The 24,960-nt window shown below is 45.2% G+C and overlaps 2 protein-coding genes across 3 annotated transcripts in view; one reads left to right on the top strand and one right to left on the bottom strand.

Moving 5' to 3' along the window:
- The first annotated feature begins 1,983 nt into the window (after positions 1-1,983).
- Positions 1,984-3,274, top strand: LOC147014534 (uncharacterized). Its single transcript, XM_085852539.1, has one exon. The coding sequence runs from the start codon at positions 2,112-2,114 to the stop codon at positions 2,922-2,924; it is 813 nt and encodes a 270-aa protein (XP_085708665.1). The 5' UTR covers positions 1,984-2,111; the 3' UTR covers positions 2,925-3,274.
- A 2,318-nt stretch (positions 3,275-5,592) lies between these two features.
- The window catches only part of LOC147014533 (uncharacterized), a 28,801-nt gene continuing 9,433 nt past the window's right edge, over positions 5,593-24,960 (bottom strand). The window contains exons 3-10 of one of the 2 annotated variants that reach the window (XR_015050793.1): positions 10,935-11,268; positions 10,762-10,840; positions 10,522-10,577; positions 10,349-10,409; positions 10,188-10,248; positions 9,987-10,085; positions 9,775-9,874; positions 5,593-9,672 (exon numbers count right to left, since the gene is read on the bottom strand). Coding sequence is in view for 1 of the 2 variants with exons in the window: in XM_085852541.1 (XP_085708667.1) it covers positions 9,556-9,672; positions 9,987-10,085; positions 10,188-10,248; positions 10,349-10,409; positions 10,522-10,628; positions 10,762-10,840; positions 10,935-10,971 (561 nt within the window). In the remaining variant the exon portion in view is untranslated. Of the gene's footprint in view, positions 9,673-9,774; positions 9,875-9,986; positions 10,086-10,187; positions 10,249-10,348; positions 10,410-10,521; positions 10,629-10,761; positions 10,841-10,934; positions 11,555-24,960 lie in introns of both variants that reach the window. The other variant, XM_085852541.1, reaches the window with a different exon arrangement.

The raw sequence follows: 24,960 nt of genomic DNA, 5'->3' as shown, positions 1-24,960 counted from the left end.
GTGTCTGTGTGTCTGTCAGTCTTTCAGTGTGTGTGTGTGTGCGTGTGTGTGTGTGTGTGTGTGTGTGTGTGTGTGTGTGTGTGTGTGTGTGTGTGTGTGTGCGCGTGTGTGTGTGTGTGTGTGTGTGTGTGCGTGTGTGTGTGTGTGTGTGTGTGTGTGTGTGTGTTTGATCGAGGAACTTCACTTGAATTTCATATTATGAACAATGTCGACCACGAGTCAGCTTGTTTGCACTTCCAAAAAGCTGTCGTTTCGCAGGACTTTTGTTCTGAATTTGGAGGTATTGTACGGCATCCTGTCCACATGTGCATGCACACAGTGGGGTAAAGCAGTTGCTTCAGTCTGTCTGTCTGGCAGTCAAAAATAATAAAAATGAAAATCATTCCAAAAAGAAACTTACTGTTTTTAGGGGCGTCATAAAGGACATAAACAGCAAGCACGGATAACTAATGTAACATGTGAAATAAAGTGGTGTAAATGATGGTGTTTCCCAAATGCATCAACGGTGGTAAAATTCTGAATTAATGACTACACCGTACGCGTAGCTCAAAATGTGGTTAAACAATTGGTTCACTCTGTCTGTCTGCTCGTGTATTTCCATTTTTGAGGAACTACTGAATTCCAATTGAATTATACATTTTGAACATTGAAGAACACGAATCGGGACATCAATCAGAACACGAACCTGCAGTTTCACAGTACTTTGGCTCTGAATTTAGCAAATTGTATGGAATCTTGTCCAGAGTACGCATGTGGAACGTAAAGCAATTGCTTCAGTACGTCTGTCTGGCTGGCAGTCAAACAAAATTTAAAATCATTCCAAACAGGAAACTTACTGTTTTTAGGGATGTCATAAAGGACACAAACAACAGGCATGAATAACGAATGTAATGGGTTAAATAAGGTGGTGTAAAAGATGCCGCACCAACGACAGTAATCTTTGATTCAATGTTTGTGTTTTTTTCTGCAGCCTTTAAAAAATTTATTTTATTTCAATTTAATTATATATTTGAACACTGTGGAACACAAATCTCCTTGTTTGCACTTCCAAAAACCTTCAGTTTAGCAGTACTTGGGAAAAATTGTACCCGTATCGACCGATCAAATTTGCTATGCACTCTGAGGGTAAAGTAACAGCGACATTCAGACAAAATGTCGGTCCCAGGCGATGCAACAATAGAGCTATTTTTGTCCAAAACATGTCCGTTTAAGTGCATCTTTTTCTCAAACATCATTCCAAGATAGTCAGTTTATTCCTAGAAGAGTTGGTAGAAGGTTCAGCTTTGGACCGTTCCATTTGACTCACCAGCTTCGTATGGTTACCATCGCACCTGTTATTCAAAGTTCCCAAACAAAGCTAATATAGATCGTGCTTGGAAACGCAAAGCAGAATTGGAAAAGACCCTTCCTATGTCCTTTTTCTCAAGACTGCATGGGGTAAGGTGTTTGATGAACTCTCTAGTATTTACTACAGTCATTTACACCACCGCAGGCCCGGATCTTGTACAGCTTGTTTACTTTTGGTGTTCACACTTGAATAATCATTTCAAGTATCCTATTCGGTAAAATATACTTGCATGCTTAATGCAAAACAAATAGCCCTGAGCACACTCTTTTTAATACCCAGTCCTTGGTCATCTCAATCATTTGATTGACATGGCCAACATTTTGAATCGTTATATGGTATAAACTTCCAGTATGATGTGTGCCTGCCCTCCATCATGCACAATACATGTGGGTCTCATGTTGCGTACCGCAGCCTACCAGTACACACAATTCACTCGTACTGTAGAAGTGCTCTCGCTCTTTCATGAGCCTCGACTTTGTATTTAAAAAAATGAATCTTCGTGGCGAAATCGATTTAACTGTCAAGCAATTTGCCAAGGGTCCCTGCTGCGTGTCCTTTTGGTGTTACACCAACACCATCCCACGATATGTATGGTCCACAGCGAGCCTGTTTATGTATTTGGGAACGATTATTATAGCACTTTACTGTTCATCTTCTTTGGTTGATTTTACTTTTCCTCCTGTTTTCTGCCGCTGTTTAAGACCCAGGCCCACCACGTTTTGTGCCCTGTGGACCTGGGGATGGATTTGAAGCGTTCTCGAGCATGGGAGGCGAGAGAGACACAGCATTTCACCAGCCAGTGTGGCATCATGAAGACTGCTCATTAATATATGGTGAACAAGAAGCAGAACAGGGGAGATCTCAGGAAGATGACGGTGGGCCTTGTGCATCAGTCGTGGTGCAAGAAAAAGAAACCGACATTGATTCATCCCAAAATGACGTAAATAAAATCGAAGATGATGACAATTATTATGAAAATGATGAACAAGATTCTGAAGACTATGATGAAATTTATCACGATGATGAATTTTCTCATGATAAAAACTCCTCTGTGGCTCAGAGTTTGGTGCAGGGCAGTCAAATAATTTCAGCAGAGTTCAGACTTGGATCCAGTGCAGATTGTGATTTCCCAGCTCATCAAACATTGGAACCTGTGATGAGGCTTAATGTCGATGTGGCTTCCCAAACATCCCTGGAGTATAACTGTAGCTCAGATGACTTTGAGGATTCAAGTACGTCTGACAGCTATGAAGATGATCTGCCGATCCCGAGCCTCGAGCAGTCGACAGAACCAGAAACAATTTCTTCCATCTCCGATTTTTCACCCGGTGGTAGCAAGAGGGTATTTGACAACCTGAAGTCGCCATTGGAATACAAGGCTGCCCGGTTACAGAATCAGAGATGCGATGCCAGTAACTCCATCAATACTGTTATGGGAAGCAGCATTGAGCGACAAGGATTGCAACTGGAAATGCGTCGCTGCGTCAGAGAAGTTCGAGACCTCTGCTTGCCTGAGAACTTACCTGACAGGAGGCATGATTGGCGGGTAGAGCTCATGAAAAGATATGGACTGTAGTCTCGATTGAAGGATATATTTCACCACATGAGGCAATTGGATGGTTGAGTTTACGAGGTGAAACCAATTGCTATATCGTTCCTGTAATTATTTCATTTTAAATTTGTTCTTAATACATCATGCCCTAAATATGGAGCATGTGTGATGATGGTGTGATGATGTAATAAGAACATGGGAATCACATCAGCTCTCTGGAACAGCATACATTTAGTGCTAATAGCCATGACGTATGGTCGAGTTTACCCTGGTCTATGAGAGAGTAACAGGTAATTATCAACTTTTGTTTTTTAATTCAGAAATAGAGATTTTATAACATGAACTCGCTCTGCAATATGAATAATCAAGCCAATGGGAACACGGATATCTCCCATGCCTAAAACATATGGTGATGATCTTTTTGATGGTAGGGACTCACTTCTCACAGACATTTGGACTTGTTAGGGACTCGCTTCCCACGTTTGGACAAACAATGAACCACGTGTTCTACAATGGTGTGTCAACATGCAACAGAAATAAGCATATTCAAAACGCACGCACCTCATTCAGATGAATTGATAGATTCAGTGTCAGGGATTCGTGGGATTATGCACTCCTGCAAATGTAGGTATACAGCCTTTTCTATAACTCTTTATCATGCTTCACAATTCAGGTAACTGCCTATTACCGTGACAAAAGGGAAGAATAAAATGTAAACCCATTACATACGATGAAATTCACAACTAAATGTACGACCATATGTCACTATCGAGCAATGATGATGATGCAATAGTGTGTATCACGTCATCACATTCAACCTGACATCAAAAATTATTATACATCACTTTTGGAAAAAAAAAATTCCTTCCACATTGATTTGAAACTCATGGAATGAGTTTGTACACAAATTGCAGGCATTACTAAGACAATAGTAGACATTGATGTACTTTTACTGGAATGACAAGGACATCAGTAGATGAGGGACAGACACACAAAGTATGTGGGATTTGAATCAGGGTTCCCTACAAGGTGAGCCAGGGTTTCAACTTTCAAATGAGAACACCAAGCGGTCAACCCTTCTTTAGATCAATTCACTTCATGAGAAATAAGACAGGACGAGTTGGTCTATGAGACCATGGCTTTGTTTTAGTCACTGTATACACAGATGAGCAAGTACCTTCTTCTTCTTCTTCTTTCGGCTGCTCCCGTTAGGGGTCGCCACAGCGGATCATCTGTATGATCCGCATCGTGATTTGGCACATGTTTTACGCCGGATGCCCTTCCTGACGCAACCCTGGTCGCCTCTTACAACACAGGGATATGGTACACCAATTTTAACCGGGGTATACACCGGCCCAGTACACTGGTACTCATTTCGCCGACCTCGGAAGGATGACAGGTTGAGTCAACCCCCTGGTGTATTAATTCAGTGGCCCAACGGGGCTTGAACTCGGGACCTTTTGGATCCCAAGCCGCTGCCCTAACCACTGCGCCAACACCAGGCTCCTGAAATTGTGTATGATGAGCAAGTACCATACCTGCTAATTCACCATGCTGAACGGAGCAGTAAGTTGCATCGAGATTGCCTTAATTCAGTCCCAGTCATGATTTTGTGTGCAACGAGACACACAAACTCAACCGAAGGTGTAGCTCGGTGCAAGTCACTCATGTAATTCGAGAAGATCGATGCACATTGCAAAAGCTCATCTGAAAGGGAGAACTCCATGCCGGTCATTATATGGGAGGCAAGATGGTCAACATCCTGAGAAACCTTTGTAATCGTGACAAATTGTAACAATAAAGGAGGTATAATGGCATTGGGAAGGGCACAACATAGAGCCTACATCATAAAACATCATTTGTTTCATTCGACATTTGTCAGGGTAGCTCGTGAGCCACTCAATTTTTTGTGCACAATTTCAGGCACAAGCTTATTTCATATACAGGGTGGCCTGAAAGTCCCGTTACCCCTCCCCAGTAAAGCATTTGTTCTTAAACTCTTCTAATATACAGGTTTTATATTGTGCAGTACTTAAATAATTAATCAGTCTTTGTATTGGTATGCACTCCATCATTCTACTTGCACCACTGAATTCATCACCAAGTCCTCTTCAACATCTTGTGGAGTCACCTGTGCAAAAGAGGCCACTACTGCAATGCGCAATTCTTCATCGTCATATCTTGGTTTATCAACACTTTCTCCTCGATGATACCCAACGCACAGTTGTCTAGAGTCGTTAGATCTGGACGACGTGGGGGGGAAATGTCATTAGATCTGGAGAAATTTAGCAGGGGTAAAACGACTTTCAGGCCACCCTGTACATATATGTATGTTGTGCACCATTTTGAAAAACAATTGTAATTCAAGTGCGCATGGTCGAGAGCCAGGAGGAAGATCGGATGAAAGTCAGTCATCGAGGCAGATGGATGGTCCTCATGGGAACTGGTAATACGCAAGAAGTTTCATGTGCGCATTCTGTTCCATCTCTCGTCATCTGGTGTTGCTCACAGATGTGTATTTCTGTTATACTCCCTCTTGTTAAACATTCAGCTTTCTGTGTGTTTTCCATTTGTGTGACTTCCGTTTTCATAACCTCTTCAGGATGAATTCCTAATCAGAAATGTGCTTACGTCATGGAGAGAATCACAGCATAAATAAAATGTATATCCAGTTGTTTTTTCTCTCCAAGGCGGTTTATTGCAGGGTTTGCTTATTATTCACGATTTACTTCATTATATTCGAGTGTGGGTGGATGTCTTCCATGCACTCACTCAGTGTGAGTAGGCGTCTGTTTTCAAGGGTTCAGTTTTATGCAAAGACTACTTCTGCCAATTAGGGTATCTCAAAGGACAATTAAAACAATACGGTTCGGATCAACAAATAAATGGTTTAAAGGATGTAGCACACTCTGACATCTCTCACGGTGTGTGCACTATGCAGACAGATACCTGGTGTCGGTTTATGGCTCTTCGCAATCTGTTTGCCTGCAATACCTATTGGAGCAGCTCAGTGTCACATGTAGAAATGCAATTGAAGGCAATCTTATTGCTTCGCTCATGGTCGATACATGCGTGTAGATATCAAGGAGTGGGGAATGTCCGAATGATTATCCCTTCTTTAGCCACAAGTTACGACACCCATTCTGACTTGCATGACCTCTGGTCATTTTGTTCCGAGAGACAGTTTCTTAATTGCAGAGGCCCGGTTGCATTAAGCATCCTTGAGGAAAGATTTGAGGATTTACTTAAACTAAAAATATTTCCTCACGTTTTCCCTTCAGAACATCCTGAATTTGAGGATTGTTGCATATTCGAATATTCCTTCAGTTTTTCCTTAAACTCAAGGGAGCACTCCCCCATCCTCAAACACCATCCTTTGAGTTTCCAAAAGGTGCTCTTCACGGAAACCATGATCAAAACCACGTAATAAGGAATAACTAGAATCACATGAAGGATCTTTGATCCCCTGGCGAGGAGTCATTTCCAAAACAATGTTTTAAATAATTTATTTATAAATTCCATCTCATTGACAATCCCACACGTGATATCTGAGCTGACGTCAAGGTGTGTTCTGGTGTAGGTACTGCAGGTGCAGTTGAACGAGTTGTTAGTCCGTGCTGCTAGTGCAGCGGTACTTTCATGATGTGAGCATTCATTACTTCATGTTCAGGTTATTCAGATATCAATTCCATTGAAACCGACGGTGACCCCAGTAAAAAAAGGTCCACTGCGTACGTAATAAACAGATTGAATGCAGCGTGCTCTTCAGTCCATTAACTCGTCAATTCCATGTCATAAAGAAACGTGTGGGACATTGTTCGACTCGGGGGAATCCCGATTTACCCTGTGAACCCAGGTCTTACCTAAATCGAGGTATTCTTAACAATTATACACTATTTATAGTTATATTATATATAGTGTTGTAATTAAACAAAAAAGTACTTCAACCACAAACATCATACAACTATATAATGTATTGTCTCTCATGCTTAAGAAAAACCTCCACTAGTGCTTCTGTCTCTTCCTGAAGCCAGTTTGTGGATTGCTTCGCCGTCATCAAGCTTTTCGGGCACCTCTTCTTTTTCTCTTTAATCGGACACTTCTCTCTTCCTCTCTCTAATCTGATTGGTTGCCTAGCATAACAACGGTTCCTATAAGGATTTCCTCACCCTTAACGAGATCCTTACCTGGGGATTTACAATGGGTAGTTTATGCAACAGCCCTGATGGAAATCCTTCGCAAAGGAATCGCAGTGGACCTCAAGGAGAATCTTTCTTTAAGGATAAGGGAATTTTATGCAAACAGTCCAGAGTCCTTAATTAATTTAATATGCAGAGTGTGATGCTGATTGCATCATTGCTGGGAGTGCGACTGTGCCGTTGATGCAGTGCCCCCTGCAGGGAAGAGCAGGAATTTAGCCAAGGTGCCTGCGATAGCTTGCCCACTCTTTGTGAAGGACGTCATGGAATTTTTAACGTCCACCAACTAATGCTGGTAGACGGGACACCCAGTTCAACATCCAACTGAGGGATGGCACACATGTTGATGCCTCGCCGTGCCTGCAAGAAACCGGGATGGCAGTTAATACCTGAGCCAAGATTTGAACCCAGGCTTGGAAGCAAGTGTACATACTTCTAGGCCATCTTTCCAGCCCTCGTTGAATGTGTGTGACAGAAGAGTGTAAATAATAATTAATAAATGCAAGCATTTCATCTTGAGAAGTCTTGACATCCACTCGTGATGTGAGATGACATCGGAAGATGTGACTCCTGTGAAGTTAATTCCTGGAATTGTAACCAAAGTCCTTTAAATGAAGAAGGAATGCAAGGCACATAAATGAAGGAAGCCATTTGCCCCCTCATTCTTGTGCTACATACATCAACACCATATTAATTCAATCTATTACTTTATCAACTCAATTTCTCCGGAGGGATGGGGTGACCATCACCAGATTGGCTGGGGAGGCACAGCAACATCACCAATATATTTACACACACACTTGTATGTATAAAAACATTTTTAAAAAATGAAAAAAGATTTCGGGATATTACTCCAAAAAGTATGTAAACTAGGAAGGATTGGTCATGAGAAATAATCATGTGAAACCATCCCTACATCTTTCTTTGAATAATGGTTGTACATAGAAAATGAACTGTGTGTGTGTGTGTGTGTGTGTGTGTGTGTGTGTGTGTGTGTGTGTGTGTGTGTGTGTGTGTGTGTGTGTGTGTGTGTGTGTGTGTGTGTGTGTGTGTGTGTGTGTGTGTGTGTTTTATAATTATCTTTTCTGGAGGCTCCAAGGGGGGATTCAATGGGAAAACGGAGGCAATGGTGAGAAATAGAGAAGGAAGAGGTGATGTGAATATTAAGGATAGGTTAGGCAGGGAGATCAATCAAATGGCAGAATTCAAGTACCGCAGCTAGTTTCTACTTTGGAAGAAGTCAGTGGTTGTCACGAAGATGTGAGAGAGAGAAAGATGAAAGAGTGTTACTGGGGTGACATGATAGAAAAATTCTGGTTAGGCTGAGGGGTTTTATTCACAAAATGGTATAACAAGACCAGTTCTCTCATATGGAGCAGACACTTGGTCTTGAGAAAGGAAGAAGAGGAGAGATTTCCACAGTGGACAGAGATGCGAATGCTTACAGAGCTGATGGGAATCTCTCTGAGGCAAAGGAATAGGAGGATATGAGGAGGTCAGGACACTCGTGAAAAGACATCGGACTCACGTGTGCATTCCTTAGAGCATACAGTATGCTCAAGAGGGAGGAAGGCATTGTGCTCAGGAAAATAAGCTGTTGGTAGGAGGACAAGAGGCGGACCAAAGATGAGGTGGAAAGGGACATGAGAGAGGTGGGTGTGCAGAGAGAGGGTTCTCAGGATGGACGGGTGTGGTGAGGGAAAACTATTGCAGCCAACACCACAATAAAGTGGGATTAATTGGGGCCATTGAAGTCGAAGTGGATTTTGTAGTCGACCTCACATAATTTCATTCATCCATCCATCCATCCATTGGGCCCAAACTCTGTACAGAGCATTGGAGCTGCCAAAGCAGTCTCTTGGGCTATTGCACACAACCATGAATGGGTCACCATTCTGACGCAGGATACTCGAATGGCTCAATCATCCCAGCAAGCAGGTACTCACTTTTCCGATCTCAGAAGGATGACAGGCTGAGTCAACCCCACCTGGTATTAATTTAACGGAGAGCAGGATTTGAATTCAGGACCCTAGGATCACAAACCCACCAACCTAACCATTAAGCCAACACCAGGAATATTTCATCCATACATGACCTCATATGACTTAGCTTAGCTACTAAGTTGCAAAAATCACACTCAACGTTGCTCATACGCGATTTTATGTAAAGCTCAGGCAATCTCGTTATTCGCAATTTTGTATGACCTCGGATGACCTTTCAACATTCTACCTCATTTGGGATCTAGCCTGCATGCAACCTCTTGCATAATGGATCTTTCACTAAGTCTTGCATTTTGTAGATATACATGGTGATTTGCCAATTCGAGTGATGGTGTGCAACCTCGGACAAATTAGGTTTCATGATCTTGTGCAACCTTTATCACAACTGGCTGATGAGTCCCAAATGATTGGTGACTCTGCGCAACGCTGGGCACATGGGATCTCAATCAACTTTGCTTATAAGCAACTTTGCACAACTTTGAGCACGGCTGATCTTTCACCAACACAGTCACAGAATCCTCGCATGAACTCATGTGCAGTGATCTTGTGATTCGAAAACCCATCTTGCATGATCTGGAAAGTAAACAAACTCGTGTACAGTGATCTTGACCCACCTCGCATGATCTGGAAAGTAAACAAACTCATATGCTGTGATCTTGTGACCTGGAAACACACCTTGCATGACCTAGAAGGTAAACTAGCATGCATGCAGTGATCTTATGACCTTGAAGGTAAACAAACTTTTGTGCAGTGATCTTGTCCCACCGTGTATGACCTGGAAAGTAAACAAACTGGCATGCAGTGATCTTGTGACCTGAAAACCCACCTCGCATGACCTGGAACGTAAACAAACTCATGTGCAGAGATCTTGTGACCTGGAAACTCACCTCGCATGACCTCGAAGGTAAACAAGCTTGCATGCAGTGATCTTGTGATTGGAAGGTAAACAAACTTTTGTGCAGTGATCTTGTCCCACCAGGTATGACCTGGAATGTAAATAAATTCACGTGCAGTGATATTGTGACCTGAAAACCCACCTTGCATGAACTGGAAAGTAAACAAACTCGTGTACAGTGATCTTGACCCACCTCGCATGATCTGGAAAGTAAACAAACTCGTGTGCAGTGAGGTTGGCCCACCTCACATGACCTGGAAAGTAAACAAACTCATGTGCAGTGATCTTGTGACCTGGAAACTCACCTCACATGACCTCAAAGGTAAACAAGCGTTTGTGCAGTGATCTTGTGACCTTGAAGGTGAACAAACTTTTGTGCAGTGACCTTGTGACCTGGAAAACCACCTCACATGACCTGCAAGGTAAACAAACTTATGTGCAGTGATCTTATCCCACCTTGTATGGTCTGGAAAGTAAACGAACTGAACTCGCATGCAGTGATCTTCTGATCTAAAAACCCAACTCACATGACTTGGAAAGTAAACAAACTCGTGTACAGTGATCTTGTCCCACGTCGCATGATCTGGAAAGTATACAAACTCGTGTACAGTGATCTTGTCCCACTTCGCATGGTCTGGAAAGTAAACGAACTCACGTGCAGTGATTCAGTGGCCTGGAAACCCAACTCGCATGACTTGGAAAGTAAACAAACTCGTGTACAGTGATCTTGACCCATCTCGCATGATCTGGAAAGTAAACAAACTCACGTGCAGTGATCTTGTGGCCTGGAAACCCAACTCGCATGATCCGGAAAGTAAACGAACTTGCATGCAGTGATCTTGTGACCTGGAAACCCACCTCATATGATCTGAAAAGTAAACAAACTCGTGTACAGTAATCTTGACCCATCTCGCATGATCTGGAAGGTAAACAAACTCACGTGCAGTGATCTTGTGGCCTGGAAACCCAACTCGCATGATCCAGAAAGTAAACGAACTTGTGTGCAGTGATCTTGTGACCTGGAAACCCACCTCGCATGATCTGGAAAGTAAACAGACTCACGTGCAGTGATATTGTGACCTGGGAACCCAAGTCGCATGATCTGGAAAGTAAACAAACTTGTGTGCAGTGATCTTGTATCCTGGAAACCCAACTCGCATGATCTGGAAAGTAAATAAACTCACGTGCAGTGATCTTGTTACCTGGAAACCTAACTTGCATGCCTGGAAAGTGAATGAACTCCCATGCATTCATCTTGCTCCACCTCACATGGCCTGGAAAGTAAAAAACACTGCTTCAAATCGGGATATTCAAAGCGATAGCGACTAACTTTAGCCAACTGCTGTAAAACCTAAATTTAATAAGCTGCTGTTTAAAAAAACAAAACAAAATCAGTCGAAATGATTTCCTCCACACAACAAAAATCAAAGTTGCATTTTTTTTAGATGTTGCAAGAGCTTGCTTGATGCATGCAACTTGCCACGATTTTCTCACGTCTCTCAGCTCAGCTCATCCATTGCTTTGGACTGATCAAATGTGCAACGTTCAAAGGTGAAGTTTCTGAAACAGCAACAGCAGCAACAACGAGAAGAACAAAAAATTATATCTTGCATTGTGTCTGCTATGAAAAAGACAGCTGAATAGCTTTTGATACCAGTGTGTGTTTTGCGAGTAAACTACAAAAAACTTATGAATATTTTTTCATTCCTTGCTTGCTTTCCATGTGACAGGATGGTGCAGGGTGAGCAAGCTTATAGCTGTCTAGTCTGGCTTCGATTCTCCACCCGACTATAAACTGTCTTGCAGGGGTGCTTTGCAGGGTAGAGCCAATTCAATCACAAGATGCATTGTCCTACAGTGGGACGTTCATCTGGCTGTTCTGTTTGCTGGCATTCGATATTAATGGATGTTAAAGATCCCAGTGTTGTTCATGAAGACGACATGAGTTATCGTAGGCATACTGAACAAATTACAAATTCCTGCCAAAACTACAAGTCTCAACTGCTTTGACCTTCTTGGATGTTTGTCTTCGAGGATGCCAAATACGCAATGGAGGACATAATTGAGTGGAGCTTCAGTGAGTAACTACACAACGTCGAATGTAGCTTAGCACACACTTGCACCTCAAGTTAGACGTCTGTACATCCAGACCCAAGCATCGGCAATGGCATGCCCATTCCCTGTCGGTCCCAAAAGGCGGTGGCTGTCATTTGCAGTGATCGTGGTTGAATGATGGCTGCGACAGCATAGTAGTGAGTTCTGGCATGGTGGTGGTGGTTGGCATCGTGTTTGTGGCATCAATGGTGAATGTCAGCGAGCTTGAGTTGTGGTTTGATGGTGTGGTGATTATACTGAAGGAACCCTGTTAGTGTATGAAATGTAGCATTGGGGTTTGAGCATGGTGAAGACTGAGGTGTAATGCCCGTTGGTTAATGGCATGTGATGTGATTAGTTTTGGTATACGTCTGCGAATGACTGCCTGTTGCTATGGTCTTTAGTGTGTCTGCATGCATGAAGGAAGTAGAGGTTTGCATGTGCAGCAAAGCAAGATAGGTAAAAAGGGGCAGAAAAACCTACCTAAAGCCCACGCAACGCACATTGACCCGTAAACTCATGACACATAAGGCAAGGGCTATCTAAAATGAATACTAATGAGATAACGATGTTGGGAAGCACGGTATATGTTGTGTGCCACTGCCTCAGGGAGTGACAGTTTTGCAGAACCATCACGATATCTCCCAGTGTCCTTGAATATTTTGATTTTTTTTGCTGAATATATTGTCGAGGCTCATATGAGAGCTAACGCAGAGAATGCACAAGGGGGGCAGGAGACAAGAGGGGCAGGAAAGGGAATGACAAACCAGTGGGGAACAGAGACATAAGGAGATCTGTGGAAGGGAGAGGGATGGGGTGGGGGACATGGGTAAACAACATGGACACCACAGGGACTTTCAGGACCTTACACGACAGGGAACTTTCGGGAAGGAAAGCAGAGGATTTGAAGGAGATAGGTTTTGGGTGGATGAGCAGGGGTATAAAAGATCATGGCTTTGGATGAGGGAAGATAAGAGGTGGTGGTGAACAGCTGTTTTGAAGACCTGGAGGGAAGAGTGGGATTGAAGAGAGTGTGGGAGTTTGTTCCAAAGGTAGGAAAAAGGAGGAATGAAAGAGTGAAGGCGAGCAGTGATTCGTGATTTTGGTAGTATTACCAGTGATCACTTACCTTGGCAGTGATATTCATGTATCTGCTGGCTGTGAGTCAGAGGTCAATAGAAGTCAGGGTCGGGCCTGGGGAGTCATGGATTCACTGGATAATGGGGTGTGGTGTTGCCGGTACCTGTGCAGGAGGACGAAAGTCCGAGTCTTCTGGTCCTTGGTGCTTCCATTCTTGCTCTATGGATGTGAGACTTGGACTCTGACCAAGGATCTGAGATGGAGACTTAATTCCTTTGGTACCAGGTCTCTTCGGAGAATCCTTAGCTATCGCTGGTTGGACTTTGTGTCCATAGAGCGGTTGCTGAGAGAGACTGAAATGAGATTTGTTACCTGCATAGTCCATGAGCGTCGGCTGCGGCTGTATGGACATGTGGCTGATTTTCCTGATGCTGATCCTGCTCACCAGATTCTCTCAGCGAGGGAGTCTCATGAGTGGAGGAGGCCAATGGGCCAACCACGTGCCTCCTGCTTGCAGCAGGTTGATCGGCATCTCAAGGAGATGGGGATGGGCCAGGCATCTGCCTGGGAGATGTCAGACGGAGGCCCCTGGAGTTCCGGTGGAAAGTGGACGCAGCGACGCGCTGCTCTGGCGCATGCTCCCATACCTGACCTGACCTGACCAGAAGGAAGTTGCTGGCGGACCTTGAGTGCCCTGCGGAAATATTGGGGGGGAGGGGGGGCGGATCTATCGCAGACAGAGCAGTGAGGGGCAAAACCGGAGAGGAGATGGTAGAAGACAGAAAGACCACCAATCTGCCTGTGGTGAGAGAGTGAGAGGCCCAAAGACTCAGCCTCACCGTGCGAGATACCAATGATCCAAAATGCCTTGGTTTCCACAGCATGAATCCAAGAAAGGTGAGAGGCAGGAGCACGAGCCCAGAGGGGAGAGCAGGACTCTATCAGGTTATGGACGAAAGCTTTGTATGTGGTCACTATCTCAGGTGGGCCGAGGAAGGACTTTGCACTATGGAGGATGCCTAAGCAGCGACTGGCTTTGGAGGCCAGTTTGGAAATGTGGCTTTCCCAGGAAAGATCATGGTAGATAGTGAGTCCCAGAAGCTTGAATGAAAGGAATGCTACCAGAGGATTGTTGAGAAAGTAGATGGGGGCGGTTTCCAGACAGTCCTTTCGGAGAGACATAGTGAGAGTGTGAGATTTGTCAGGATTGAAAGACATGTTCCACGTGTTGCACCAGCTTGTGATTTTATCCAGATCTGCAGAGAGGGAAGAAGCTGCTGCTTGCGAATCTAAGGGATGGCAGATGGTGCAGCAGAGTGGAGTCATCAGCAAAGAGATAAAGAGGATTTTCCAGAGTCAGAGAGATCAGTGAGGAAAACCAGAAAAAGAACAGGGCCCAGAACACTGCCTTGAGGAACTCCAGCCTCGACCGGAAGAGGGGATGAGAGAACTCCATTTAGGGCCACACATTGGCTGCGACAGGAGAGGAAGTCTGCGGGCCATGAGTGGAGATGGTTTTGGATACCAGAAGAAGAGAGTTTGTTAAGCAGGGCGGGGTGCCAGACTGTATCGAAAGCACGCGATATGTCGAGGGCGATGGCTCCGATTTCATGTCTGGCATTGAGGGCCTCCATTAATTGTTGGGAGAGCAGAAGCAGCATATCCAAGGTGGAGTGGAGTGACCTGGTCTGAATCCAAATTGATGATCAGAAATCAAGCCATTGAAGAAGAGGAAGGATTTAATGTCTGAAGTGATGATGGATAACCTTGCTGATGATTGCGAAAAGGCTGATTGGTCTGTCGTTGCAGGGAACAGTTTTTGCACCTCTTTATGCAGAGCGGTAATGTTTGCTGATTTCCAAGCAGATGGCAGATGACCTTGAGCAAATGAGAGGGTGAATAGAACAGAGAGGGTGAGCATGAGCAGAAGAGCAGGTTTTTAGGATACGTGGGCTGATGCCGTCTGGACCGGTTGCAGAATCTGAGTCGAGATTTGACAGCAAGTTCTCCACTTTGTCAGAAGAAAAGGAGACAGAGTTCAGGGACAATTGGGTGCAACTGGGTAAGGTGGGTACAGAAATCGATGGTTTTCGGACACAAGATTTCGATGCAAACACGGAGTTGAGGCATTCAGCCTTTTCAAGTGCGGTGTCAGCTGTGCGGCCATTTGAGGAAAGGGAGGGAATGGAGGGGGAACATACACTGGAAACAGACTTAACTAGACGCCACCAGGATTTGGAGGAGGGAGAGAGGTTTGAGAATTCAGACTTGAGATTAGAAAGATGTTGTTTCCTGGCTCTCCTCAGGGTAGACACACACTTGTTGCAAACTTTATGGAAGGAACTGAGATTGCTCTCAGTTGAATATGCTTTCCATGAGGCAAAGACAAGTTGTTTCAGGACAACTGCCTCGCCACAAGCTTCAGTGTACCATGGGCGGGAGGAAGGGTAGGACAACTGAAGACGAGGTGGGATAAATATGTGCATGAGAGAGAGCAAGTTTTTTTGAAAGAATTCCCAGGACAAGTTTATGTTGGAGAAAGTAGAGATGGGAGACCAGTCTAGAAGTTTCATGGCTGTTTGAAGACCCTGCCGGTCAGCCTGAGTGAAATGCCAGACTCAACAGCACTGGGGTGTTTCTCTAATAACAGCAAGAGAAATGTCTACTTTGACAAGCATGTGGTCAGATGAACCAATTGGAACAGAGGAAGAACAGCAAATAGTTTCAGGGAAAGTGGTCAAAATCAGATCCAGAAGAGAGGGAGTACCGTTGGTTGAGATCCAGTTTGGGAAGTTGACTGATTGAGTCAGTCGCAATGATTTGCAGAAGTCTTTTGCTGAAGTGCCATGGCAGGTGAGGGAGGTGCCAAGTGCCATGTTGCTGAAGTTGCTGAAGTGCCACGTGCCATGGCAGGTGAGGGAGGTACCCACACCCAACCAACTGTCATGATGGCAATTTAAGTCACCAAATATGAGGAAGAGAGAGTTGGGGTGAGAGGCTAGAAGTTGGTCCATGTTTTTGGCGAGCGAGGTGTAAATAGAGTCATCACTGTTTGATGGACAGTATAACACACATATAAACAGGAGGTGGGTGTGGAGGGGAACCCATAGCCAGAGGTATTCCTGGAGGCGTGGGGGAGTGAGGGCAGTGCATGGAGAGTGAGGAATAGAGTCTTTGATGAAGAGCGCAACTCCTCCACCAGGACGAGGATTAGGTCTATCATACCGGAGGAGGGAGTAACCAGGGAGAGATACTAGGGAGTCAGAGACGTCTTGAAGGAGGAAAGTTTCTGTTAAGCAGATTATGTCTGGTTTGTCAGTGGCAACCTGTATGGAAAGATCTGTCAGGTTTGAGTGAAGGCCCCAGATGTTTGAGGTCTTCACTGTTAAGGTGGAGGGAGGGAGGAGGCTTTGGGTGCAGGGGAGGGGGGGTAGGACGAGGGAGGAGGGGGGAAGGTAAGGAGCATTGTTGAAAGAGTGTGGGCGATTGCAGAAGAGCTAGGGAAGAAGGCCGGATGAGGAGGAGAAAAGGCTCGGTGGTACTGGGTTGAGGCATAATGGGGAGTAATCAGAGAGGGGGCAGAAGGCAGCTGAAGATTGGAGGAGGTGGAGTGGTGAGATGTAGGAGAGAGGACAGGGGAAGGAGGCAGCTTTGTGGATGTGATGGGGGGCAACTTTGAGAAGGGAGAGTGAGGGGGGTGATTGGAGAGAGAAGGGTGAGTGGGGAGAGTTGAGAAAAAAGAGTAAGGGGGAGTTTTTGAGAATGGTGAGAGGGAAGCTGGGAGGGGGAAAGAGTGTGAAGGTTGGTTTGAGAGGGAGGGGTGAGGGGGAAGCTTTGAGAGGGAGGGGAGAGGATAAGAGCAGGCATGGCCAAGGAGGAGGAGGGTGATGGGAGAGGTGAGGAGAGGGGAAAGATGAGATTTGGTGGTGGTATGGTGAAGAAGGGAGTGGGCAAGGGGGGGGGAGGGTACAAGATTTGAGCAGTTGGGAAGAGGGGGGGTGTGATGAGAGGAAGGAAGGAGGATGTTTGTGGTGTTGACAAGTGTACTGATTGAGAGTGTGAGATATCTGTTTGGTTGGAATGGAGCCCACAGATGTTAGAGCACCACACACTTTGGGACAACAGAGGAGGAGCTGATACTGAAGCAGAAGACAGTAAAGGGGTGCTAAGAGCAGAGGTAGAATGACGGGCAAGATTGGAGGGATAAGGAGAGGGGATAACAGGTGATGGGTTTGGAGGAAGGACATGTAAGGAGGTGGGGTGAATTGGCACTGAAGTTGGAAAAAGAAGGACGATTGATGGAACATGTACATGCATTGCAAACTGAGATTTTAAATATTTAAGTCAGAGATGCGATGGAAGACATTACGTGAGGGATGCAATAAAGGTGAATTAAGATAATGGAGAAAAGAAACATTGTAACAATGGGACGTTTTAGACATGGGATGGAGGAAAGGTTGCATTGAAAACAGTCTGTTGAAGTAGAATAAGAGTAATGAATTATGATACAATAACGAGAACCACACGTGTGAAAGAGGAAGTTGAAACATTATAAGACCGTTTTTATTTGTTTTTTTTAAATTATTTTTATTATTATCTATCTATTTATTTTGATAAGGATTGCATTAGATTAGGTAAAGGAAGGGTTAAAGAAAAATCATGAAGCGAATGGTGAATTTGGATCGGCAAACGCAGAGGGTACAAACAATTCAAATTTCGAACAATCGTCACTTTTGACGGGCTTTTATACAAGTTGTATCATAAACACGAGTTTTGATTTAAAGAATGAGAAAACGCACGAGACACGTGGGCGTTTTGCACTCCCCCTCCTCCCCCCACCCCTCCCCCCCACGGACAGAATTGTGCAGGCACCATGGGGGAGACATGGTAGAAATGAGCCAGTTTGTGGAACTTCTTCAAACTGGCTGCCTTCAATGTCTCTCAGCTCGTACATTTAACTTTAATTATTCTGGAGCAGACAGACAAAAAAAAAGAGGATGAAAGGATAATACCACAAACTTAAATCATTTTATAAAGCATTCCAAACTTTTACTAGGTCAATAAATGAATGCAACGAATGAATAATTCCTTCTACTTCCCACACTCCTTGTATAATCATCCCACTTGGTTTCCTTGTCCTGTCTGCATATGTCCCAATTCTTGCATTAGAGTGTTCTTTTATACCAGATTTGTCCATCCTCGCTTGTATGCCAACTTCCTCTGCTCTATTGTGAGTCAAGGTCACCCCTCCATTGTTCAGCTCAGTTTTAAAATACGGAGATCAAAACCAAAAATAATAAAAACCACATCTCTTCTTAACCATGGAAAAACCTGCCTCATGTTGTCAGAATGCCATCGATGGATCAATCAGTATACAGTACTATGTTTCCATTATATCAAAACTACAATGGCAAGTGGGAGAGCACAAACCTCTACTAGGCTGGACAGTTTACGTTTTGTATCCCACCGATCAGCCAGGGCTGGTAGGATGGCATCGAGGTATGCACACTCGCTTCTAAACTGTCTAGCCTGGATTTGATTCCTGGCCCAGCTATAAACTGTCATCCCAGTGTTTTGCAGGCAGGGTGATTCATTAATGTGTGTGTTGTCCCTCGGATGGACGATAAGCGGGCGTCCTGTCTGTCGGCATCTGTTGGTGGACGTTAAAGATCCCACCGTGTCCTGCATGGAGAGTAGGCAAGCTATCGCCGGCACCATGAATGTTATGTGCCATTGCCTATGGGTCTCAGTTCCCAGAAACGTCACAATATCTAATATATAAAGCTCATTCCAACCACTCACTGCCCTCCAGGTCTTCAAAAACAGCTGTTCACCACCATCTCATATCTTCCTCCATCCAAAACCATGATCTTATCTACCCCCGTCAATACACCCCAAACCCACCTCCTTTAAATTCCCTGTTTTCCTTCCTGAAAGTCTCTGCGGTGCCCATCTTGTTTACCCTGTGTACCGTGCCCCATCCCTCTCTCTTCCACAGATCTCCTAATGTCTCTCTTCCCTACTGTTGCTGTGCTTCCCTCTCCCACCCCTCTTGTCTCCTCCCTTTGTTAAACTCGTATGTTCTGCGTGTTAGCTTTTATATGAGTCTTTACAAAGTATACAAAATAAAACCAAAAAAAAAATCATGAACAAATTCTAAATTCCTTTCCTAACTAGTCGACCATCAGGCCTGGTCAGCCGTTGTGTGAAGACTTGGGCCAAGCTTTTCCGGGGTGACCCCACAAGAACGTAGAATAACAGTCGCCGTTACAGAAGAAGAAGATCCTACTGATAGGCCAGATCTGCATCCAGACCTTAACCAAAATCTAATCAGCTTGTTCTTGTCACCTACACAACTCATCCACAAGTTTCATCTGAATCGGTCCACAACTTTTTGATACATCGTACTCACAGACAGACAAACATGAAAGATGTCATGCAGAGCACAATATTTGTGAAATCCCAAATACAAATTTTCCCTTAAAAATAATTGGTGGTTGAATTCAATGACCAAATAGGCAAATCCTCTTCAAATTTCAAGTCAATCAGATGAAAATTGATGATTTTACAAATTTGGCCTTTGTTGACCTTTTGACCTCAAAAAGTTATTTGCAGTTGAATTCAGTGACCTGATAGGCAGTTTCTGTTCAAATTTCAAGTAAATTGGATGAAAATTGAGAATTTTAGAAATACCACCTGTTGTTGACCTTTGGCCTAAATTGACTTTTTGCCCTATCAGGTCAGGTATGGGAGCATGTGCCAGAACAGCGCGTCGCTGCGTCCACTTTCCGCCGGTACTCCAGGGGCCTCCGTCTGGCCATCCCCCAGGCAGATGCCAGGCCCATCCCCATCTCCTTGAGATGATGGTCAACCTGCTGCAACCATGAGGCACGTGGTCGGCCCACTGGCCTCCTCCACTCATGAGACTCCCTCGCTGAGAGAATCTGGTGAGCAGGATCAGCGTCAGGAAAACGAGCCACATGTCCATACAGCCGCAGCTGACGCTCACGGACTATGCAGGTAACAAATCTCATCCGAGTCTCTCTCAGCAACCGCTCGTTGGACACAAAATCCGACCAGCGATAGCCAAGGATTCTCCGAAGAGACCTGGTACCAAAGGAATTAAGTCTCCGTCTCAGATCCTTGGTCAAAGTCCAAGTCTCGCACCCATAGAGCAAGACTGGAAGTACCAAGGACCTGAAGACTCGGACTTTCGTCCTCCCGCACAGGTACCGGCAGCGCCACACCCCATGATCCAGTGAATCCATGACTCCCCAGGCCCGACCCAGACGTCTATTGACCTCCGGCTCACAACCTGCGGAGACATGAATATCACTGCCAAGGTAAGTGAATCTATCCACGACCTCAACATCCTCACCACAAACAGACACAGACAGGACAGCAGCATCCAAGATGTCACCGAAAGCCTGGATCTTTGTTTTGACCCAAGAAATCCGTAATCCCAACGGCTCCGACTCCTCATTCAGCACCTCGAGGGCCCCCAAGAGGATGTCTAAAGTCTCCGCAAAGATGACTGCATCATCTGCAAAATCAAGGTCCGAGATCTTGACATTGCCAAACGATGCACCGCAACTTGATCTCTCCGACATCCTCCCAAAAATCCAGTCCATACAAGTGCTGAAAAGTGTGGGGGCAAGTACACACCCCTGACGAACTCCAGTAACAACTGGAAATAAGTCAGAGATGGTACCACCACACTTCACAGCACTCTCAGTACCAGAGTAGAGTTCAGACATCAGATCGATCAGTTTTGGTGGCACCCCACGAAGACCAAGAATCCTCCAGAGGACATCCCGATTCACTGAATCGAACGCTTTACAGAGATCAACATAGGCTGCAAGCAGCCCCTGCCGAAACTCTCGTCTGCGTTCGGTGAGGACACGAAGTGCAAGGATACGGTCAATCGTTGACCTCTTTGGTGTAAAGCCTGACTGCTCTGGACGCTGGTGCTCAAGCAGATGGTGGCGAACCCTATCAAGAATTATCCGAGCAAAGACCTTGCCCGGCACTGAGAGCAGCGTCACCCCTCGGTAGTTGTTGCAGTCTTGGCGATCACCCTTCCCTTTCCAGAGAGGGACAACAAGGCCCCTCTTCCAGTCAGTTGGGATGATGCCTGTGTTCCAGGCAGAGCACAAAACTGCATGCAACGACTCGAGTGCAGCATTTCCACCAGCCTTGAGAAGTTCGGCATGAATGCCACAGATCCCTGGAGCTTTGCCCCGTTTCAACTGGTTCACCGCAGCCCGTGTTTCCACAAGCGATGGTGGACCACAGTTGATTCGAGGGTCAGCAACAGGGATTGTAACACCCTTGACGTCCAACTCGACAGCTGGGGGATCAGCCTGGTACAACCGCTCGAAGTAACCGGCCCAGCGGGCCTTCACTTCAGACTCCTCTGTCAAGAGCCTACCACTCTCTGCTCGAACTGCAGTGCTCCGAGGGATGGGCTTGGATGAACGTAATGCGCGAATTCCCCTGTAAGCGGGACGAGAATCACCTGTCCACAGGTGATGCTCTACCCCCTCACAGATTCCTCGCACATAGGCCTCCTTGTCCACCCTCAGTGCACGTACAGTTTTACGCCTCAGCTCCCTGAACAGCTCAGCTCTGCCATTCAGCCTGGCCCTGCGACTCTGGTCAATGGTATCCAGTGTCCCTTGAGAGACAAAATTCTTCTTTGCCCTGCGGTGAACTCCAAGGCATCCACCGGCAACATCAAGGACGGTGGTCTTGAAGGTGCTCCACAACTCTTCAGGACCCCCCAAAGCACCCAGACCCCCCAAGTGTCCACTCAGCCTGTTCGCAAACTCCTCAGCTACTCTCTCATCCCTGAGCTTGGCAACATCCAGCCTAGGCTGGGATGGTACCATTCTCCAGGATTTAAGGTGCAGCTTTAGAGTTGCTACAACAAGCCTGTGGTCAGTATTGAGGAACTGAGCACTCCGGTAGACCCTGCAGTTCTGGATCATCCTCCAACGACCGTCAATGAGGACATGGTCAATCTCCTTTGCCACACCGCCAGCGTTGGAATACCAAGTCCAGCGATGAGCTTGCGGGCGCTGAAACCATGAACCAGCCACCCTAAGTCCATGACTTCTTGCAAAGTCAAGGAACTTAGTGCCATTCTGGTTCATAGTTCCTGACCCATGGGGACCAACACACACCTCATAACCATCCCTATCAGTTCCAGTCGATGCATTGAAATCCCCCAAGACTAGAAGTGTATCTCGTCTGGGGCACTGATCAACCACAGACTCGAGTGTGGCGTAGAATGTGTCCTTCACGGTAAGATCACTCGCCTCAGTCGGAGCATAAATAGAGACCAGGGAAATGACACCTAAGGAGTGACGAATCCTTAATCTCATAATACGCTCGTTGACCGGTGTTACCTCAATTATCATTGGGGTCAGCTTATTGGACACAGCTACAGCAACTCCTTGGGTATGGTAACCATCAGAGCGACCAGACCAATAGTAGGTGTAACCACCCACCATTATCTCGCCGCAATCCGGTCTCCGAACCTCAGAGAGAGCTGCAATCCCGATGTCCAAACGCTTGAGCTCAGATGATAACAGAGACAGGTGATCATCCTCTCTTAGGGATAGGACATTCCAGGCACCCACCCGAAGGGACCGCCTCAGGTTAACCCAAGGAGACCGCCGTCTGGTGGACGACACCTCAGCACCACTCCGACACACTCTCCCGCAATCTGACCCAGGGATGTTACCCTATGTTTTTGCCCTATGTTGACCTCAAAAATAATTGGTGGTTGAATTCAGTGATGTGATCTGCAAATTCTCTTCCAATTTCAAGTCAATCGAACCTGGATGAAAATTAACGATTTTAGAGATTTCACCTAAGTTGTTTATCTTTGGTCTTTATTGAACTTTTGATCTCAAAATCAATAGGCTTCTTACTTATGACCAACTCTACCATATGGTGAAATTTCGTGAAGATCGTTTTAAAACTGTGACCTGTATGCGATTGACAGACAGATAGACAGAATCACAGACCAATATACAAACATACTTGCAAATCTTCGATTTCACAAGTAACAAAGATGAAAACAACGTCCATCCACCTTCGGTCGCAGAGGAAGTAATCTGCATCGTGCAACCACTTTCTGAATGTGATGAAACTGATGCAGTTTGACACAAAGGGTAAAGACGACAAAAGAGGTCTCAGAATGAAGAAAGCAAAAAGCTTCAGCAAGTACAATGAGCCTCAATGCTTTCATGGTTAGAGCGTCCACTCCGAATCTGGAACGTCCGGCGATTCAAACCCTAGCTGAGTCGTACTCATGACTGTAATGTGAAGACCTCATACATTCTGGCCACTTCAAGGCAAGAATTCATCCTGAACAGGTTACCACTGCCTCTGGGTGTGAACATTTCTGGTCCAGCCATGGGAATTGGGGTGGTAGGATGGCTGAGAGGTACGTGCACACTCTTCTCGAAGCTATCGAGCCAGGATTCGAATCTTGGCCCAGCTATAAACTGCCATCATGGTGTTTCATGGACAGAGCGATTCATGAACCATCCCCACCCCACACCTCCAAGCTCAAGTCCTTTCAAATTCCAGTTCTTCCTTCCCGGGAGTTTGCTTCTGTATCCATCTTGCCCACCCCATACATCCTCCCCTCATTTCTCCCCACAATGATTATCCAAGTCTCCCTCTATTTTGTTCTTTAACACTGCTGTAGGTATTTCCCCCCTCTCTTTCAGCTGTTCCTTTTGTTCTGTTGCGTCCCTTCTGTCGGCATTAGTTAGCGGGTGTTACAAATCCCATGGTGTCCTTCACAAGGAGAAGGTGAGCGATTGCTGGTAGCATGGCATAGAATTCCAAAATTCCTTCCCTAACCCCACATTCTCTTCTCCCAAGGGAACGAAATGCAAGAGGGTCAACCCACTCAAGGGGATTAGGGTTCGACCCATGAGCTGGGCATGCATATTGATGAGTGGTAATATACGCCATGGGAATTTAACCCAGACAGGTGAGGAGAATACACCAAGAATTTACACCTTCATAAAGATGTCCCACTTATTGGACCCAAAGATCCCTGACCCTCAGAAGGGATCCTGGAAGCATGCATGCATGCACTGAAGCAATAATTTTACCAACTTAAACGAACAAGATATATAATGAACCAATTTGAACAACCAAAATATATTTTTTAAACCTTTTAAAAGTATCCCCAGTTGACAGATAGTACAGAAATTTTTAACAAGTGGTACTTCTTCTCTCGTACAGTGCCTTCAGTAAGTAATCACACCCCTTGACTTTTTCACATTTTGTTGTGTTACAGCTTGAATATAAAATTAATTGCATTGAGTTTTTTTTTGTTGTTGTTACTGATCGACACATGACACCCCATAACGTCAAAGTGGAAATTTTTAATGGAAATTTTTATTAATCCATTAAAAATGAAAAGCTGGAATATCTTGTTTAAAGTATTCAACACCTTTGCTATGACACTCCAAATTGAGCTCAGGTGCATTCAATTTCCTTTGATCATCATTGAGATGACTTAACAACTTCAGAGTCCACTTGTGGCCAATTTCCCTGAAAATATCTGCTGTTCTTCCTCCGCTCCAATCAGTTCTTCTGACCACGTGCTTGTCAAAGTAAACATCCCTGGCTGTTATTAGAGAACCACCTCAGTGCCGTCGAGTCTGGCATTCAACTCAGGCTAACTGGCAGGGTCTCCAAGCAGCCATCAAACTTCAAGACTGCTCTCCCATCGCGACTTTCTCCAACATCATCTCGTCCTG

The sequence above is a fragment of the Eptatretus burgeri genome, chromosome 13, assembly GCF_056783735.1.
Source record: "Eptatretus burgeri isolate ZD-2024b chromosome 13, Ebu_testis_v1, whole genome shotgun sequence".
Taxonomy (NCBI): Eukaryota; Metazoa; Chordata; class Myxini; order Myxiniformes; family Myxinidae; genus Eptatretus; species Eptatretus burgeri.
This window is presented reverse-complemented; position numbering and strand designations above follow the sequence as displayed.

Excerpts from the sequence above, each read along its gene's own strand:
- LOC147014534 (XM_085852539.1), top strand. The coding sequence starts at position 2,112 with ATGGGAGGCGAGAGAGACACAGCATTTCACCAGCCAGTGTGGCATCAT.